General features: G+C 43.0%; 1 protein-coding gene across 2 annotated transcripts in view; it reads right to left on the bottom strand.

The window, feature by feature from the left end:
- Window positions 1-13,778: 13,778 nt before the first annotated feature.
- LOC118214081 (5E5 antigen-like) overlaps window positions 13,779-21,921 on the bottom strand; it is a 57,052-nt gene continuing 48,909 nt past the window's right edge. The window contains exons 2-3 of one of the 2 annotated variants that reach the window (XM_035393586.1): window positions 21,365-21,469; window positions 16,318-20,891 (exon numbers count right to left, since the gene is read on the bottom strand). In XM_035393586.1, the coding sequence (XP_035249477.1) occupies window positions 20,674-20,891; window positions 21,365-21,469 (323 nt within the window). In that variant the 3' untranslated portion in view covers window positions 16,318-20,673. Of the gene's footprint in view, window positions 13,921-16,317; window positions 20,892-21,364; window positions 21,470-21,921 lie in introns of those variants that run through there. The other variant, XM_035393595.1, reaches the window with a different exon arrangement.

The raw sequence follows: 21,921 nt of genomic DNA, 5'->3' as shown, positions 1-21,921 counted from the left end.
GAGCCAATCCGGTCAATCCTGTCTCTGTCATACTGTTCCTCGGGTATGTTATTAAATGTCTCAAGCAGCTGAAGGACCTTTCCGCCGAAGCAGTCGAGACAAGCATCGTCAGTAGCACTTTACTTATATTGTGAATGTTTGGGTGCATTTAGACATTACGACTTTATTTAAATTTACTTTCCGCTAATTCCGCTTAATCAAATAATCAAAACCGATCAAAACTGCCAATCAGCCTTGTGCCACGTGCTAGGGTACGGTACGCAGTGTGCGTATTTGGCGTACAGGTGGGGGCGCCACTGCCTGCGGGCGCTCCTGATTACAAACACCTGTGTTTGCTGACCAAGGTGTCTGCAATCAATCCAATACTATGAATAGCTTAGCCAGAATCATTCAAATGAAGGTCTGGCTAGGCTGAAGTTGGCTTGCTGTTGTTTTGCCACCTAAGGTTAATATTGTAACAGCATACAATTTTATTTAAAGTTGATCTGGTGATATAGAGGGTAATTCTATGGACCATTATAAATGTCATCCTATTTTATATTAGAAGTTACTTGGCTAACTAAGTAATCCTGCTTGGTGAAATACCCCCACCTGGACTCTAGTTTCTGGAAGGTAGGTGTCTGACTGATGTACACAAAACCAGCTGACATTCCTTGCACTTTCCCATGAATAGTGAGGTATTTAATTTTTTTGGTTTATGTATGACCTGTGAACAAGTGGAAACTTTTTGCAATAAACTCAATTGAGTGGCATTTTTTTCTGGCATGTGATTTTTTTGTATTATATTTTGTTATAATTTCATATCACATGTACATTGTCAATTTGATCTTTTTTTTTTATTTATTTTTTTTACAGTAATTTGAACTACTTTTTTCTAAGCAGCTTTAGTTAACCAAACTAGATTTCTCCCTAGGGTAGCTTTGCTGTAGTTCACGTCCAGTGTGAAGTAATTGGTAGCTTGCAAAGCTATGCTTTCAAAGTAGCTTCCAACACTGGGTGCCCACACACAAACTTACACTGGTACACACACACACTTTCACTGGTACCCACACACACACTTACACTGGTACACACACACACACTTACACTGGTACACACACACACACACTTACACTGGTACCCACACACACACACTTACACTGGTACCCACACACACACTTTCACTGGTACACACACACACTTACACTGGTACCCACACACACACTTTCACTGGTACTCACACACACACTTACACTGGTACCCACACACACACTTACACTGGTACACACACACACTTTCACTGGTACCCACACACACACTTACACTGGTACCCACAAACACACACTTACACTGGTACACACACACACTTTCACTGGTACCCACACACACACTTACACTGGTACCCACACACATACTCTGGTAGACACACACAATTACACTGGTACCCACACACACACTTTCACTGGTACACAGACACATCTACAATGGTACACAGACACACTTCTACTGGTTATGTGTCTTATGTCTTTTTGTACTCTTGCCAAATTACTTTGTTTCAAATTATGCATTTTCCCAGTAATATGCATGTGAATGGCCAGCAATCTGTTTCCAATATTTAATTAATCATTATTATTAAATGATCATGATAATAGTACCGAATGATCACATGATGATAATCATTCTCTCACAATTCTTTCTCTAATACATCTTGCGAGGCACCTGGACACATCATCAGTGGTGTCACCTGGAGTCATCGGGTGTTTCGGGTCTTTCAACAATCAGATTCCCTCACCCAGGCGACCCAGCCGGGATCGGTCAAGTCCCGGCTTGTGTGTAGGTAGCACTACCAAACCCATGGATCACCTCTATTGATCCACAGCCACCTTGAGGCAACTTTGGCCGCCCCGGTGACCAACTTTATGACCCTTTGCTCACTGGCCCCTGTGATGCCTAGCATATTATAGGCCCTGCAGAGGGACTGTCCAGCAAAGCCTCTGCATCCCACCTCGATGGGCTCGCACTTCGCACGCCACCCGTTGTTCCGGCACTGCTCCACCAGCTCCGCATACTTCTCCCTCTTCCTCTCGTTGGCCTCCTCAATGCGGTCTTCCCATGGAACGGTGAGCTCCAAGAGGACAACTTGCTTGGAGGCCTCAGAGAGCAGCACCATATCTGGCCTCAGCTCCTGGGAACTTGAGTTGCCTCCCCCAGGTCAACCATCAGCTCCCAGCCTTGTGCTGTTGCAAGTAGGCTAGTGGAGGTGGTCCTGGCAGCAGGTGTTGGCTGCTCCCCAGCCCTAACGAAAGGGCAGGGGAGGCGCTTACACTGGCTGATCTCGCTGCAGATAGTGTCTGCAATGGTCTTCAGGATATGGTCGTGGCGCCACCGGTAGCGCCCGTCACCCAGAGCTTTCGAACAGCAGCTGAGGATGTGCTCCAGGGTTCCTCTTTTGAGGCATCACGGGCGCGCTGGTGACTTCACCTTTCCCCAGCAGAACAGGTTGGACGGGCTAGGTAGAACGCCATAGAGAGCCAGGATCAAGAACTTGATACGCTGGGGCTCAGCTTTGCAAAGCTCGGCCCATGTGACCTTGCGCTCGACCGCTTGCTCCCATCTTGTCCAGGCTCCCTGCTGCCACATTCCAACCATCCTGCTGGTTCGCTCCTCCTTGACTGATGCCCTTACTTTCTCCTGGATCAGTGCCCTCCTATCCTTCCCCTGTGCCTTGTCATAGTGTGGTGAGAGAGTATATGGGCAGCAGTGTAGTGGTTAGAGAAAGGGGCTAGTGACCCTGAGGTTGCTGGGTTGATTCCCTGGTAGGATGCTGCTGTTGAACCCTTGAGTAAGGAACCCAACCTGCATTGCTTCAGTATAGCCGCGTTTCCACCAAAATTACCCGGAACTTTTAGTTCCAGGAACTACTTTTCAAGGAACTAAAAGGTTCCTTCAGCCCATATTTGTCTGCGTTTCCACCGCGGTCTAAAGTCCCGCGAAGATTAGGCAAATTAGCCCACTGACGTATGAAAAAACGACGTTGTCGTCGGTCCATCTGTCATATGATTTCTTCTGTAACCCCATACTACCACCGAAGTAGCCTACATTATTTTCTAATAACCAGGACAGCCTGGAGGGGTTTATTCCACTTATATACAACGGGTTACCAACAATGACTATAGGCTATATGGTTACTTTTGTATTTATTGATTTTTATCGATTTAATCACCTGGAATTGAAATATTCTTCTGCAGCCGTTTGGGCATATTTTACCGTTGTCAAGCTAAACTGTCGTTGGTAGTTAAACTTGAACCGTTGTTATGCAACAAATAGGATATAACAGGCCATAGTCAGATTGTAACTGTTTTATATATCCTCTCAAACACATTCATTATGTTTTTATGCGAACATTCGCTTTCATGTCTTGACATCCGAAGCGACAGAATGCATTCACATTTCCAATATAACTGGCAACAACAGCAGAAATCATGCACACGTTGTAAACAATTTGCTGTTTGATTACTTTCTCATCGTCAATTCCATATAGGCTTATCGCAAAATGACAAGAATAGAACTAAAACTCGGACTTGCGTGAAAATTTAAATTAGTAGTGGTACAGCCACCGTTTGCTTTCCTTCGAAGTTACTGCTAGCCGAGCAGCGAAGTGTGCCCTCCAGATGCGAACCATGCACCATAAATTAGTCCATAGTCTTCCTGGTCTTTTCGTGGAATTGAAGAATGGCAGTAAAATGGAGTAAAATTACGGCAGTCTGAAAAAGCTAAAGGGACGATTACTAGAATTAACCTGTTATTTTACCCTGACAAAAAGTGCGGAAGGTGATTTCCAGTTTGCTTTTACTGTATCACCAATATTAATTACGCAGAACTACCGCATACCTCACATAACTGTATCAAACGTTTTGAGTCAATTACAATGGGCTAACAAAGAATATCCGGAAGAAAATTTTCAGCAACCGAATTAATCCGTTTGAATGTTTTGGTAACCTACGTAATATGCTGTCCCAGCACGAATGCTTAGCATTTTATAAAACGAATACTAAAGCAAGAAAAGAACAGAAGAGCACACGTTATAATTCCAAGACGTTGGCAGGCTATGACCAAAACTAGGCTACTGCGCCGCATAACATACAAGTTTGATTTGAAGTTATTATGAAAATAAATCTGTTTGCGGCTGCATATTTTTAAACATGGCGCTTGAAATAAAACACTGCAAGTAGTTGACCAATCAGAAATTTTCAGCGCTTGCGCCCCACCCCAAAGGTTCCGGTACTTTTGGAAAGTACTACCCCCCGAGCAGGGGGGTAGTACTTTCCAAAAGGGGGGGTAAAATAAAACCCCGGAACTAAATTTAGACCCTAGTTCTTGCGGTGGAGTTCGCACTGAGTTCGCACTGAGTTCCTCAAAAGGTTCCTAGTTCCGGGGTGAAGTTCCTGCGGTGGAAACGTGGCTAATGTAAAGGTTTTGGGTTTGATCCCCTGCTGGGCTGCTGCTGCTATTGCACCTCTAGATGCAAAACACTGAACCTGATTTAGCTCAAAATACTCAGGTCTGCAGTGCCCTCCATAATGTTTGGGAAAAAGAGATATTTCTTCTTTATTTAAGTCTGTACTCTGCAGTTTTAGATTTGTAATCAAACAATTCATATGTGCTTAAAATGATTCTATTAAACGGTTTTTTATGCAATTGGTTTCACCATGTAGAAATATTAATATAAATCATTTGCCTATTTTTAAAACAATGTCTTTGGTGTGAAGTGATGTGGATCAGAGTGTTGGCTAAATGCCCAAATGCTAAGCAGTGTGAGGAGATGTTCTCATGTAGCGTTACGTGAAGAGAGGACAGAGGGGGAAACAGCAGCCTTAGAATGTGACCCAGCTACATTCTGCCCTGAGGCTTCACACACCTCATGTGTTTCACTTCAAGAGAAACGAAACTGGAGCGCTAGCATTCTTATGACGACACGTCTTGAAACAACAAAAAAATATCACACTGTGTTGTTGGTCACGGGATGGATATTAGGAGGAGTGTATGAATGGAGAGGAGTGTGCAGGGGTGGGGACTGGTGTTGTTTATTGTATGTTATTCTGTCTTGTCTTGGATCAGCAGTGGTGGTTTGTGTCATGAATGTCGTTGTTATCGCAGACGATTGCTCAGTCCAAATTTGGGTGTGAATTGGACATTATCAGCACGCACGTTGGGTGTGAACCTTACACAAACTTTAAAAAAACAATACTTGGGTGCATCTACAGAGGAGTTCTCAGTCACATTTAGCAGCAGAGGCTCGGTTGCCCTGATGACTCCCCGCAGGTTACTGAGTCGCCACCCCACGTTCATATGGTGCCGTTGTTCACCAAAGTCATTCAGGTGAGGTGCTGTGCTCAGAGGTAGAATGAAAGAACCCCACCTGATGTCATGGTTCTGTGTTTTCCTGTCTGTGTTTCCCTTGTTGGGCCGCCAGATGGCGGCACTTCTGTTTTGCGTCCTGCTCCCCCCTGTTAATTGTATTATTGTTGTCTCGTTATTCTATCATTGTTCCCACCTGTGTCTTGTTATCCCCTCCTTTTCTGGTTTGATTGTTTTTTGAGTTCACCTGTGTCTTGTTACCCCCTGTCTATTTAAGTTCTTTGTCCCCTTGACTCGGGTGCTGGTTCCTTGTGTTTGTTTCCTACTTGTCTTTGTTCTGACCATATGTACCTGCCCGTGTTCTGCCCTGCCCGTGTTTTTGAGTTCCTCTTGTTTTCTGTTTTATTCGATATTTTTTGAGTTTGTGTTTTTGCCCATCGTGGCCTTTTCTGTTCCCTGCTTGTTTGCCTTTTTGTTAGTAAAGTCTTTTGTTCTCCTCCCATTTTGGACTTGTGAGTTTTGTCCCTCTGCTTTTGGGTCCGTACCCCCCACGAGTCCTGACACCTGAGTGCTGGGCACACATCCCCGGTTCCCTAACCACTATACTGCACAGTTCTATCCCCAGGGTGACTTAACAGGGAAAGGAGGAGAAATCATCAGAAAAGTCACAACCAGAGAGAAAGAGAGAGGGAATTACAGGTCACTGGCTCATGGGGCACCTGCACTGGACCCAGGTGTGCTGCTGTGCCATGAATCCACAGGTAAAGTGGGTTGAGACTGGCACACTGGGGCGTGGAGTCTGATGGCTGGAAACATAAGATTCCTCAGCACAAACAGAACCAACAACAGTTCATTAGTGTGGTTACCTTAAGCAATCACACTGCTATTATCTCACATATTATTATTAGTGTGGTTGCCTTAGGCAATCACACTACTATTATCTCACATATTTATTTATTATTTATTCCACCCATTTTTTGGAACGCTACTCCTCCCAGAGTTTTCGCACCACATACACGTGCAATATGTCAAATCGAGCGGCTTGATCTATGGGCCATTCTATGGGCCATTATAAATGTCATCCTATTTTATATTAGAAGTTACTTGGCTAACTGAATAATCCTGCTTGGTGCAATACCCCCACCTGGACTCTAGTTTCTGGAAGGTAGGTGTCTGACTGATGGACATTGTACACAAAACCAGCTGACATTCCTTGCACTTTCCCATGAATAGTGAGGTATTTAATTTTTTTGGTTTATGTATGACCTGTGAAAAAGTGGGAACGTTTTGCAATAAACTCAATTGAGTGGCATTTTGTGCTGGCATGTGCCTTTATTGTATTATATTTTGTTATAATTTCGTATCACATGTACATTGTCAATTTGATCTTTTTTTTTTTACAGTAGTTTGAACTACTTTTTCTAGGTAGCTTTAGTTAACCAAACTAGATTTCTCCCTAGGGTAGCTTTGCTGTAGTTCAACTTCTTCCAGTGTGAAGTAATTGGTAGCTTGCAAAGCTATGCTTTCAAAGTAGCTTCCCCAACACTGGGTACCCACACACACACTTTCACTGGTACCCACACACACACTTACACTGATACACACAGGCACACACTTACACTGGTACCCACACACACACTTACACTGGTGCCCACACACACGCTTACACTGGTACACACACACTTACACTGATACACACAGACACACATTTACTCTGGTACCCACACACACACTCTGGTAGACACACACGATTACACTGGTACCCACACACACACTTTCACTGGTACACAGACACATCTACACTGGTACACAAGACACACTTCTACTGGTTATGTGTCTTATTTCTTTTTGTACTCTTGCCAAATTACTTTGTTTCAAATTATGCATTTTCCCAGTAATATGCACGTGAATGGCCAGCAATCTGCTTCCAATATTTAATGAATCATTATTAAATGATCATGATAATAGTACCATGTACCAGAACTTGATGATAATCATTCTCTCAAAATTCTTTCTCTAATACATCTTGCGATGCACCTGGACATATCATCAGTGGTGTCACCTGGAGTCAACGGGTGTTTCGGGTCTTTCAACAATCAGATTCCCTGACCCAGGCGACCCAGCCGGGATCGGTCAAGTCCCGGCTTGTACGCAGGTAGCACTACAAAACCCCATGGATCACCTCCTGATCCACAGCCACCTTGAGGCAACTTTGGTCGCCTCAGTGAATGGTGTCCCGCGAAGATTAGGCAAATTAGCCCACTGACGTATGAAAAAACAACGTTGTCGTCGGTCCATCTGTCATATGATTTCTTCTGTAACCCCATACTACCACCAAAGTAGCCTACATTATTTTATAATAACTGGGACAGCCTGGAGGAGTTTATTCCACTTATATACAACGGGTTACCAACAATGACTATAGGCTATATGGTTACTTTTGTATTTATTGATTTTTATCGATTTAATCACCTGGAATTGAAATATTCTTCTGCAGCCGTTTGGGCATATTTTACCGTTGTCAAGCAAAACTGTCGTTGGTAGTTGAACTTGGACCGTTGTTATGAAACAAATAGGATATAACAGGCCATAGTCAGATTGTAACTGTTTTATATATCCTCTCAAACACATTCATTATGTTTTTATGCGAACATTCGCTTTCATGTCTTGACACCCGAAGCGACAGAATGCATTCACATTTCCAATATAACTGGCAACAACAGCAGAAAACATGCACACGTTGTAAACAATTTGCTGTTTGATTACTTTCTCATCGTCAATTCCATATAGGCTAATCGCAAAATGACAAGAATAGAACGAAAACTCGGACTTGCGTGAAAATTTAAATTAGTAGTGGTACAGCCACCGTTTGCTTTCCTTCGAAGTTACTGCTAGCGGAGCAGCGAAGTGTGCCCTCCAGATGCGAACCATGCACCATAAATTAGTCCATAGTCTTCCTGGTCTTTTCATGGAATTGAAGAATGGCAGTAAAATGGAGTAAAATTACGGCAGTCTGAAAAAGCTAAAGGGACGATTACTAGAATTAACCTGTTATTTTACCCTGACAAAAAGTGCGGAAGGTGATTTCCAGTTTGCTTTTACTGTATCACCAATGTTAATTACGCAGAACTACCGCATACCTCACATAACTGTATCAAATGTTTTGAGTCAATTACAACGGGCTAACAAAGAAAATATTCAGCAACCGAATTAATCCGTTATGGTATGTTAATGTTTTGGTAACCTACGTAATATGCTGTCCCAGTACGAATGCTTAGCATTTTATAAAATTAATACTAAAGCAAGAAAAGAACAGAAGAGCACACGTTATAATTCCAAGACGTTGGCAGGCTATAACCAAAACTAGGCTACTGCGCCGCATAACATACAAGTTTGATTTGAAGTTATTATGAAAATAAATCTGTTTGCGGCTGCATATTTTTAAACATGGCGCTTGAAATAAAACACTGCAAGTAGTCGACCAATCAGAAATTTTCAGCGCTTGCGCCCCACCCCAAAGGTTCCGGTACTTTTGGAAAGTACTACCCCCCGAGCAGGAACTTTTTTGGGGGTAAAATAAAGCCCCCGGAACTAAATTTAGACCCTAGTTCTTGCGGTGGAGTTCGCACTGAGTTCCTCAAAAGGTTCCTAGTTCCGAGGTGAAGTTCCTGCGGTGGAAACGCGGCTAATGTAAAGGTTTTGGGTTTGATCCCCTGCTGGGCTGCTGCTGCTATTGCACCTCTAGATGCAAAACACTGAACCTGATTTAGCTCAAAATACTCAGGTCTGCAGTGCCCTCCATAATGTTTGGGAAAAAGAGATATTTCTTCTTTATTTAAGTCTGTACTCTGCAGTTTTAGATTTGTAATTAAACAATTCACATGTGCTTAAAATGATTCTATTAAACGGTTATTTATGCAATTGGTTTCACCATGTAGAAATATTAATATAAATCATTTGCCTATTTTTAAAACAATGTCTTTGGTGTGAAGTGATGTGGATCAGAGTGTTGGCTAAATGCCCAAATGCTATGCAGTGTGAGATGTTCTCATGTAGTGTTACATGACGAGAGGACAGAGGGAGAAACAGCAGCCTTAGAATGTGACCCAGCTACATTCTGCCCTGAGGCTTCACACTCCTCATGTGTTTCACTTCAAGAGAAACGAGACTGGAGCGCTAGCATTCTTATGATGACACGCCTTGAAACAACGAAAAAACATCACACTGTGTTGTTGGTCACGGGATGGATATTAGGAGGAGTGTATGAATGGAGAGGAGTGTGCAGGGGTTTGGGACTGGTGTTGTTTATTGTATGTTATCCTGTCTTGTCTTGGATCAGCAGTGGTGGTTTGTGTCATGAATGTCGTTGTTATCGCAGACGATTGCTCAGTCCAAATTTGGGTGTGAATTGGACATTATCAGCACGCACGTTGGGTGTGAACCTCAAACTTTAAAAAAACAACACTTGGGTGCATCTACAGAGGAGTTCTCATAGTCACGTTTAGCAGCAGAGGCTCGGTTGCCCTGATGGCTCCCCGCAGGTTTCTGAGTCGCCACCCCACGTTCATATGGTGCCGTTGTTCACCAAAGCCATTCAGGTGAGGTGCTGTGCTCAGGGGTAGAATGAAAGAACCCCACCTGAGTGCTGGGCCCATATCCCCGGTTCCCTAACCACTATACTGCACAGTTCTATCCCCAGGGTGACTTAACAGGGAAAGAAGGAGAAATCATCAGAAAAGTCACAACCAGAGAGAAAGAGAGAGGGAATTACAGGTCACTGGCTCATGAGGCACCTGCACTGGACCCAGGTGTGCTGCTGTGCCATGAATCCACAGGTAAAGCGGGTTGAGACTGGCACACTGGGGCGTGGAGTCTGATGGCCGGAGACATAAGATTCCTCAGCACAAACAGAACCAACAGCAGTTCATTAGTGTGGTTACCTTAGGCAATCACACTGCTATTATCTCACATATTATTATTAGTGTGGTTGCCTTAGGCAATCACACTACTATTATCTCACATATTTATTTATTATTTATTCCACCCATTTTTCGGAACGCTACTCCTCCCAGAGTTTTCGCACCACATACACATGCAATATGTCAAATCGAGCAGCTTGATCGGGAACGGTGTGCTATTACTTTGTGGAAAGTTTTTCCCATAGAGAATGAATGGCGGAACCTTCACCCTTGTGATGTCACAATGCTGTCTTCTCACCCTTGTGATGTCACAATGCTCTGTCTTCTAGCAGCTGTAACTCTGGTCTCTCTCTGGCTTTGGACATTCGGCATTCATCTCTAAGAGGCAAAATTACCCACAAATTGTGGGATGCCTCATTGGACTTGGTAGAGAGTCCTTTGTCCATTGGTGTAGATTAGCCTCGCCGTAAAGCGGTAAAGACACAAGTCTGAGGTAACTTTCAGCCAATTGTTGACCTCGATGCTTGTGCATGTTATTGAGGCCAGCGTATGCCTAAATGAGGCGCTCTTGAACTTGATATTATCCGCAAAATAGAATGAGTAATAGGCCTACAGTAATTCTAGATAAAACAAACGGCGTAGTGATTTTCAAAAGGGTGAATTACCTAATTTAATAATTACCTAGCAACTTTCAAGGCTCGTAGAGTGTTCACCGTTTCAACATGAATGGCAGTGAATGACGTCTGTGAAACGTAAACAAACACGATATCTCAAAAATAAAGTAATTTTGGGAAAAATGGTCAAGGTTCATGTAAACTATGTGGCCGATGTTGACAATAGACAATGACATGTAGTAACACTGGTATGGTCCTTTAAGGTCGTGCTGAACAGAATCTTCTAACACTCATTTCAGAGCATCGCTGGATACCCATCTGATGCAGCGTGGTGGAAAACTCTGCATGCGTCTCGCCAGTTTCAAATAAGTCTTTAATTAAATTAGCGTATGGTTCCAGTAAGGCCATGGTGTCGGTACCAAATTACTCAAAAAAATACTGATTGATTGACTTACAATCACTGCGTGATCCTGGTTTTTCAAGCTTTCTTTGACACTGAACTGTTGGCGAATTTGATGCAAGCTTATCAAGTGCAACACACGAAGAAGTCAGTAACTTCCTGGTACCACAAATCTGTTTGTTTTTTGGTATCAGATTCATAAACGAATAACGAAATAAGGAATCGTTTTTTCATTTTCCGATTTTGGATTCCAATTGAATATGAAAAGAACGAAAGGTACACGGAATTATAGTGATTAAAATATATGCATTAAACTGTTCACTTGCACCAGTATAATGTCTTTGTGAGGAAGGAGACAAGGCCGAGAGTGGTGCAATAACATCACCTAGAGGAACTACAGGGTCATTGTAAAGTTTCACCTCGGCATAAAGGGCTCTGAACTCAAGTCTTGTTGTCCTTACAGATAGTTAAGGTTTTTTTCTTCACACGCTGTTTAGCAAGTTCAACAATCACAACGCTATTTGGAGAAAAAGCATTTGCACGCAGCTAATAACGCAAATGTAACTGAATCTAAATCAAACGCAGACGTTTTGTACAGAGGAGTGTGGATGACAGATAAACCCGTGTTGCATTGTGACACAGAGCATAGTGGAGTTTACAGTACATTACAGGCATTTAGCAGATGCTCATATGCAGAGCGACTTACACATTTTTTTACATAGCACTTACACTGCATCCAATCATAAAGCTGGATATATACTGAAGCAATGCAGGTTAAGTACCTTGCTCAAGGGTACAACGGCAGTGTCCTCCTTGGGAATCAAACCTGTGACCTTTTAGGTTAAAAGACCAGTTCCTTACCCATTATACTATGCTGCCACTACAAATCATGCTGCCAGGATTGTCTCAACAATCCACAAATGAATGCAAGCGACAGGTGATGCACAGATGTGAACCAGCTGCATTTCTATGTGGATCAAACAGAATTTATTTTTGGATCGGCTATCTTTGTTTGTAGGTAAATGTCAGGAGTTTTTGGCTGTAGGTAAATCTCAGCAATGTTTGACTGTTGGTAACTTTCAGCAGTGATTGTTTATAAGTAAATCTCAGCCGTGTCTGCCTGGCGCTGGAACAGAGCCTTAACAGATACCAAATCATGAGGCCCATCCACACACTGGAACAGTGCCTTAACAGATACCAGATCATGGGGCCCATCCATACACTGGAAAAGAGCCTTAACAGATACCAGACCATGAAGCTTATTCACACACTGCAACTCAACAGATAGTAGACAGACACTAACCCTATCTAACAGGGAGCACTATACATCTTCTCTACTAAACAGGAGGAATACCAGAAAACCCCCTCCATACCTATAGGAGCAGATCCAATCAACATGTGGCAGCTGGGGTAGTGTGTAAGCGCAATTCTGAGCAGTATCAGTAAAGCATGCAAAAGCAGAGCAGGCAAGCAGCAGCACTGAGAGGTCTGATTGTTGGTTTAAAAAGGCAGTCCTTTGATGATATGTCCCTGTGATTGGATGGGTAAGATAAAAGTGTTGTGCGTATGCAATTGGTTGATTGTGGAAACTCGTGAGTATGTGGTTACTGAGGCTGGCCAATTGATCAGCTGCAGCAGGAGTTTCCTGGCAGAACTTGTTTTGCGCATTTCATGTGCCCATTAACGCGGATTGTGGATGAGGTGTCAGATGTCAGTTGTCCACATACTTTTGGTCATGTAGTGTTTTAATTGTAAATTCTTATTAACTTATATCCATATTAACATTGACTATGCATATACTTTCCATGTACACGCTTTTGAATTTTTTACAGTGGCTTCCAAATCTATGGGTATTTCAAAGAAAGCTCTTTAAACTGGACTCACTTTATTTTAAAATATTACTGACATTAATTGTTGTGAAAGGCAAACCCTAGCGTGTATTGTAAGTGTAAAATAGGGTTAGAATTCGAAGGAACATGTAAATGTATTAAATTTAGGTGCTAGTTTCTGACCGGTTGTAGTGACTACTTAAAACAAACTAAAAGTCGGTGAGAGGCTAATTGAAGGAGTATAGCATTGTATGACACGCAAAGTTCAGAGTCCAAAAAAAAAAAAAACTAGAAATACCGTTTGGATGTAAAATGTAATCACTTCATCATTTTATCCAATTAGATATTTGTGTGAAACTTTGTCATAATTAAAGTATGAATTCTTGAGTTATGGCCAAAAACGTGTTTTGTGAGGTCACAGCGACCTTGACCTTTGACCACCAAAATCTAATCAGTTCGTCCTTGAGTCCAAGTGGACGTGTATGCCAAATGTGAAGAAATTCCCTCAAGACAAAAATCTGTTTTGTAATCCCTCAAGGCAAAAATGTGATTTGTGTGGTCACAGTGACCTTGACCTCTGACCTTTGACCACCAAAGTCTAATAATTTCATCCTTGAGTCCAAGTGGATGTTTGTGCCAAATTTGAAGAAATTCCCTCAAGGCGTTCCTGAGATATTGCATTCAGGAGAATCGGGATGGACGGACGGACGACCCAAAAACATAATGCCTCTGGCCACGGTTCAGCAGGCCGCAGTCAGGCCACTGGTACCTGCCTTGCCCCAATGCTAAAAGGGTCCGGCCTAGCCCGCCGGTCTGGTGCTCTAGAGAGAGAGAGAGAGAGAATTTTGAATTTTTAACAATCCTTTATTTTTCAGTGTAATGGCGATTTCAAAACCCAATTTTTACACATTACCGACCAAAAAAAAAAAAAAAAAAAAAAAAAAAAACCCCTAAAGTGAACAAAACCAAAGACAAAAAAAAAAAAAGAAAATAAAAAACCGCCCCTACTCAGTCACCCAATGCCCTCCGCAAACTGAAGCTCTCCTTCCACCACTGAGCATACTGCTCCCCTATAGCCCCATACACTCTTAAAAACTTCTAATGTCCTCATGGCCTTGTAGTACCTGAATTCTACCATGACTCTGGCCTTAATCATGCCCCTGACCATAGCTACCGTATCTTGTGCATCCCCCCGTTCAACCATGGTTTTACGGCTCAGGTAAATCGCCATTTTTGCCTGCCCCAAAACAAAGTTAATGAGCTGAGACTTCGCCCTCTGTTTGCAACTGTATGGGAAACCCAAGATAAAAACCTTTTTTGAAAAAGTTTCCCCCATTGACCTAAACAGTCGACCCAAGAAGGCGAACAGAGGCCGAAGTCTCACACATACCGAAAAACAGTGAAAAACAGTTTCCCTCTCATTACAGAAAGGACAGTGGTGGGAAACCGCCGGGTTTATTACAGAAATAAAACTATTCACTGCAATTATCCCATGCAGCACCCTCCACTGTAAATCCCCAACCCTCTTGGGCAACGGTGGTTTGTATAACGCCCGCCACTGTGGCTTTTCCTCTGCCATTAACCCCAAGTAAGACCTCCATGGTGTGTCTGTGAGAGAAATCAGCTTCTTATCATTCACCACTTTCACCACCATGTTGTACAGAGTTTTTCCGTGTGCCACGTCCAGGGCCACATTGTCCATACTCCGATGTTCTAACAGGGGACCTTGATGTGCAGAATCAGAGAACCTGGGGGACACCAGGAGCCTAGGAAACGGATCTCCGTTCCATGTCAGTTAAGGCCTGCCTCCAACCCAGCAGCACCTTGGAGGTATACCGCACCGACCGCACCCGAAGGCGAGTGCCAAAATCCCCCACCTGGTCCAACTCCCGGCCAGCCGTGCCCACAGCATGCCGTAACTTAACAGTCTTGGAAGCACATAGCAGTTCAGTTAGCTGAGGAAGGGCCTCACAGCACACATCCAGCCGGGACCCATACACCAACGGCTCCTCCAGGAGCCAGAAAGTCGATGTGGCGGACCCCGCACGGCAACGTTTCAGGAAACCCCATGCACGCAGCAGGCCATTGTAAAACACAGGTAATCCACTCAGTGTAGGACCTTTGTAATCCATAAGAAAAATTGCTGCATCAAGACCCAGCCCACCTGCCCGCTGAAGGATTGCACAGGCTAGGGGCCTCCAGACTAAATTCGCTGGGCCATAGAGCAGCCTCTGTATGAACTGCAACCGGAAAGCAGCCCCCCTGCTTCCCAGGTGCACCAGCCCTTGGCCCCCTTCTTCCTTGGGCATATACAGTACATTCTGTGGAACCCAGTGTAGTTGGTCCCAAAAAAAGTTCACCAGCACTGACTGAACCTTCGCCAGTAGCCCTGACGGGGGGTCCACACATGCTAGGCGATGCCACAATGCAGATGCCACCAGATTGTCGATCACCAGTGTCCTTCCCCGATATGACATTTGTGGTAGCAGCCATTTCCACTTCCTCAGACGGCCCTCCACCATTTCTAATACACCTTCCCAATTTTTATTTACCATGTCATCATCTCCCAAACAAATACCCAGATACTTAATGCCCCCACGTGTCCGCTGCAGCTCCCCTGGCAGCGTAGGCTGCCCACCCCTCCAGCCTCCCACTAACAGCGCCTCACTCTTGCTCCAATTGATCTTTGCAGATGATAACACCTTGAAATCATTAACCATGGTAGTTAACACATCCACATCTTTCTGACCAGAGATCATAACAGCAAGATCATCTGCGTAAGCTGAATTTTACAAAAGCTGGGCAACCTGGAATTTTAAAACCTGTAATTGCAGTCCTTATCCTGTGCAAAAGTGGCTCAATGGCCAGCGAGTAGAGCATTCCACTCAGTGCGCACCCCTGTCGTATACCCCTACATACCTTAAAAGGGGCACTCAAGCCACCGTTTACCTTCAACACACTCTCAATGTTCTGATACAACACCCTAACCTTTGCAATAAAACCATGGTTGAACTGGAAGGCCTCAAGGGTCTTCCAAAGGTACTGGTGTTCCACCCGGTCAAAAGCCTTCTCTTGGTCTAAGAAAATGAGACCAGTGTCAATCCCCAATTGTCCTGAGAGGGCCAAAACATCCCGAACTAAGGCTACATTATCAGTTATCGTCCTGCCAGGTGTAGCGGCCGCAGAATGGTTGCTCAAGGAGACCAGTCACACCAGGCTTCAGGAAGGATCTGCACTTTAATGGTCTATAAAGAGCAGCACGGGGCACAATCAGTACACACAGTGTTAACTGACTCTCTCTCCTTCACCAGCACAAAAGCTGTCCAAGTTCTGTTTTTTTTGTTGTTGTTGTAATACACAAAATAATACAAATAAGATAAGTGCACAGTGAATGCATGCCTTTGCATATATATTTGAAATTAACAGTTACATTAAAAACAAAAGAACTTGCAAATATCCAGTGAGTAACATTAATACCCATTAAACAAAATGCAACTTGTTTTATTAGAGTTCTTATCCTTCACTTTACATATAGAATTAAACATCTTTGCAAAATGAAAAAATAACACGTGCGCACTAATTAAAACCGATCTTTTCCTCCAAATTCAAGCTACTTATTCAGTGCAGTTCTTCCATAAAAGTACACGAAATACATCACAGATAACAATTTTAACACGGTAACATACCTATAAAGAGCAGCACGGGGCACAATCAGTACACACAGTGTTAACCGACTCTCTCTCCTTCACCTGCAGCGAGTTAGGAAATATGCAATTGAGGAGAAAATCTCCGACAGATTTAACAGCAATAATGTCCGTTTTTCTGACGAAACTCAATGACAGACTCAAGGAAACATTAGCAATGATGTATCTTTACGTTTCCATGCACTTTAAACCAGGTTATATTACTTTTAAACACGCTAGATTATTCAAAGGAGAGAGCGTTCCACAACACGTCTTACCAGCACAAAAGCTGTCCAAGTTCTGGCGCGTTTTTCACAATTACGTCCCTTCTGCAGCTAATTGTGCGTCAATAATTAAAGCCCCCCCTGCAACAACAGGTAAACCGGAGCTATTTTCACATTCATTCCCTCAATATTAAATTGGCGATATACCAAAACTTTGACCCAATGAAAGAAAATATAACACAATGGTTTTGAGAATGTTCACCAAAAAATAAAAATAAAACAAACATATTGACTCAGCTACACAGGCACACAGTAGGTTTGGTCAGCACCAATAACCTGCCCAATCACTTCCTTCAGTCGGTTAGCCAGAGCCTTGGAGAGGAGTTTGTAATCAGTACAGAGCAATGCCACGGGCCGCCAGTTCTTCACCTCCTTAGGGTCACCCTTTTTTGGCAGCAAGGTCACAACCGCCCTCCTGCAGCTCAACGGCAGTGACCCTCCAGCCAGACTGTCATTGAGCACGGATAGCAAGTCTTCACCTACCACCTGCCAGAAGCCCTTATAAAATTCTACTGGCAGCCCATCAATTCCAGGGGCCTTCCCACTCGCCATGCCCTGAAGTGCTGTGTATAGTTCCTGTAGAGATAGAACCCCCCCTAGATCCCCACTGGCATGAACGGTTGGAAGCCCGTCGTAGAAAGCATTTGCTATCTCTGCCTCCTCTCTGTATTCACTCATGTAAAGCTCTGAAAATAACTCCACTGCCCTCCGTCGGATTGCAGTAAGCTCTGTGAGCTCCTGACCTGTGACTGATTTCAGACAGTGAATTAACCGACTCTGACCACTTTTCTTCTCTAAGCCAAAGAAAAACTTTGATGGGGCATCCATCTCAGCTACATCCTGGAACCTTGACCGCACCAGTGCTCCCTGAGCCCGTATGCCCAGCAGGTCAACCAAAGACGTTTTTTTGGCTTTGAGAACACCAATTGTTTCTCTTTCTCCAGAGGTCTCCACCAAAGTTTGGAGATCCTCTATTTCGCTCTCCAGCGCCTTCATGGACTGGGTGATGTCTCTTGTGACATTTAAAGTGTATTGCAGACACAACTGTTTAATCCGTATTTTACCACAATCCCACCATTTTGCAAAGATTTGAAAGTATGTCTTTGCTTCTTCCATGTACCCCAAAAAAAACCAAAAACCTCCCTAAAATTAGAGTCTTGTAGGAGTGTATTGTTAAAATGCCAGTAAGCACTCCCAGGTTTAAAAGATTGGATGGAAAAAGTCCCTGTCACTAAGCTGTGACCAGAAAAACCCACCGGGGTTATACAACACTGTTTTATTGCACTAGCTTGATGCTCAAACACATATATCCTATCCAATCTAGCCATTGTGATTGAATTCCCTCTAGTGTGCATCCAGGTGTACTGCCTATGCTGTCCATGGACACACCTCCAGACATCACACAGCTCATGTGTCTCAATAACTTGACAGATCAATCTGCTGGAAGGTGCATGTGGTTCTGTATGGTTCCTATCCAATGTGTCCTGCACTGTACAATTAAAATCTCCAGCAACATACAACAAGTCATCAGTGTTACATTTAGCTATTATTTCATTAAGCACATTCAGAAAAATCACCCTCTCTGGTCCATATGTTGGGGCATACGCATTAATAAAGGCTATGTTGAAGTGATCGAATTTTGCAACCACCTTCAAAAGTCTACCTCTAACCACCTCCTCTACAACACAGGAGAGTGGCAAGAAAGATCTTGAAAACAAAATGGCCACCCCTGAGCTACTTGAGCTCTTGTGGCTCAGAAAAACCTCACCCTCCCACTCCTTCCTCCAGTCAGCCTCATTACCAGTATCACTGTGTGTCTGTTGTGCAAAGGTAACATCAATGTGTTTTTGCTTTAATAACTGGAAAAAAATTCCCCTCTTTCTACCATCCCTCGCCCCATTCAGGTTAAGTGTTGCTATCTTAGCCTCTGCCATGTATGGTAGAGTGATAAAGAACAAATAAAACAGCATTAGAAATACTGAACAGAGAAAAGGGGGAGTTTGCCTATGTCTGAGTATCATCATTTAGCTTGATTTGTTCCTTTGCCTTTTGCAAAAACTTTAATACTCTGTAAACCTCAGGACTGGGAAAAGCTGCCTGCCCTTTGATGCTCATGTGAGCCTTTACAGATCTGACAAATAGCCTCAGATCAGGAAAATGTTCATTAATCTGAATGTTCTTTTGATTCTTAGTTGTTTTCAGAAACTTCATTATCTGTTCAATTGTGTAGCCACCTGTAGGCTGCTCAAGCCCACTAGCTGTAGAGGAGTCTGAAAAATACTCGTCCTCACTAGAGTCTGCAGCACTAGAAGTGAGATCCTGTCTCTCCACTCTCTCATCTGGTGTTTGTTGGTCTACTTTTTTTGTTTTTGCAATACGTCCTGCTGTACGTGAACTTTTCCTTTTAACTGTTGGTATCTTGAAAACACTCTCACTCTCTTCCTCCTCAGGCCCCCCACCCTCAACTATGGCTGTAACCATGCTATCTGCTTGCGCTGCCCCTTGTTCATTTACCTCCTCCCCAGCCATGCGATCTACTCGAGAAGCCCCTTGTTCATTCACCTCCTCCCCACCCATGCTATCTACTTGAGAAGCCCTTTGTTCATTCACCTCCTCCCCAACCATGCTATCTGCTTGAGAAGCCCCTTGTTCATTTGCCTCCTCTGCTACCTTCTCCCCCCCTTTTCCTACAACCCCTTCTGTTGTTTCAGACACAACACTATCAGTATTATCATTACTCCCCTGATCTGAGTTTGTTTGCGCTTCCCCTGCCCCGGAAGAAGACGGGCCAGCAGGCTCATCTGCAGCAGGCTCCCTGTTCGGACAGGATCTAGCTAAATGACCTACACAGTTGCACACAAAGCATCTCAAGCTATCAGAAGTCGCATACACAGTATAGTCAAAATTGTCAATCCTAAAATTGAACGACATTGAGAAATGATCCGGGCGGCTTTAATGCCATTTCGCCGAGTGAGCCGCTCACCACCTAGGGACGTTGGCATACCGACCAGCAAAGCTGGTCGCCCTCTTTAAAAAACGTTGCCTGCCTACTAGTAAATAGTGCTTAGTGTAACAGTGTAACAGAAAGAAAAAAATAACCAGTACAAGTCCTGAAAAACCCTCACCGGTGCGAAAAAAAGAAAAGTTTGGAAAAAAGAGAGCGAGAGAGAGAGAGAGAGAGAGCGCATTCCAACAAGGAGCTCTGAATTGTGTTTGGGTTGATGTATAAAAGTTTCTTTTATAAGTTTCTGATTTTGTTCAAGTTTTCCTTTGACAGGCTATGCAATCAGGTGAAAAACTCTCCATTGGTTTGGTGCTTTCTCATTCGCAGTGACCAGAAAACTTCAAAATTTCATCAGACACAATTCTCTTGTGTTATTCTAGATTAAACAAGAGGCAGTTTGATTTCCATTACATTTTTATAAACAAAAACCCCAAACAAACAAACAAACAAAACAAAACATTAAACATAATTTTGCACTAATATTTTTTATTTTGTTTAATTGATGAGAAGAAATGTTATATAATGTATTCACTAAAAGGTGTAATCATGTGTCTGGATTGATACAATACAACCAAACACTCATATAACAGGTCAACATGCTGCTTAGTTGAAGAGGATGACAGAGGCCACGGGCACCAGGAGGAGGAAAAGGACACTCTGTCCGATGCGCAGGGCGTTGTTGCACAGGTTTCCCTCACAGCAGCTCATGACCAAACCATAAAATTCAGGAAACATTTTTTCTATTACAGAATGCATGGATGTTGAGCACAAAAATTGGGGGGCACATCCCTTCACTGTCAATTTCTTCCCTTCAGTGAACGCTTCAAAAAGAATAGAGGGAAAAAGTAATTATAAAGAAAAATACTGACGACTGACCAGACATCTGCAGAAACAGTCTGACTTAGAGATTCAGTTCCTACAGCTAGTTCTTACATTTGAATTTCTTGTGGAAGTACACAGCATCTTATATTATTTCAATTAAAAAGTGACAAATCCAAATTACTATAGCCATAATAATGTACTTCAGCCATTTTAATTTAAGTTGTCACACATTATGGAAAGGGTAAAAAAATGCCACATGAATAAAATGGATAACATATGGTTTATGCAGAATTCAGAATCAGAAATATCCTTTTTTTCCAGAATGGTTTCCTTTAAACATATTTTGTAATTTAATTTTTGCTTTAAGCAAAACAACATCAATGCTGAAATAATAAAATGCCATATTTTAGTTAAATTTGTACCATGTCTATTTCCAGCATCAAATTCTAGACATTGCTGATCCATTTCTCACCTGTGGCCTTAAAGCAGCGATCTTCAGATTTCTTGCACTCCAAAGTACTGCAGTCATTATCCACACAGGTAAAACACTTCTTTCCATTGGGGGATCCGAGCAATGCTATAATTGAAGAATAATATAATGCATGAATTCTGGACATTAACAGTGGGCTTTTTGAAATTCCAAATCAGACATTTATTTTGCCTTTTTGTATAGCTATTCCGGTGGATAAAATCACATTTGTTATTATTATTTTCTGATAAAAACATTTCATTCATATCCAGGGAGATAGCCAACTACGTGCAATTTAGATGACATGTGTAGCCATTTAAAAACTTAAACTGGGGGGGGGGCAGAAAATACAACTGAGGGGGCAAAGCCCCCTCTTGTCCCCTTGTGGCGCCCGATCCGCATTAACCCTTGAACAGTGGGCTTGGTTTGGCGCGCTGGACATATTTTTCTATTATCCGACACGCATGGTCCAGTGGTACTGGGTATACACTCTTAACCATCCAGTGCATATACTAAAGTATAAATGAAAAAATCAGTTATTTTATTGGAAAAAACAGTAG

Source organism: Anguilla anguilla, chromosome 1, assembly GCF_013347855.1.
Source record: "Anguilla anguilla isolate fAngAng1 chromosome 1, fAngAng1.pri, whole genome shotgun sequence".
In the NCBI taxonomy this organism is placed as follows: domain Eukaryota; kingdom Metazoa; phylum Chordata; class Actinopteri; order Anguilliformes; family Anguillidae; genus Anguilla; species Anguilla anguilla.
Note: the sequence above shows the minus strand (reverse complement) of the source record. Positions and strands in the feature narration are given on the sequence as shown.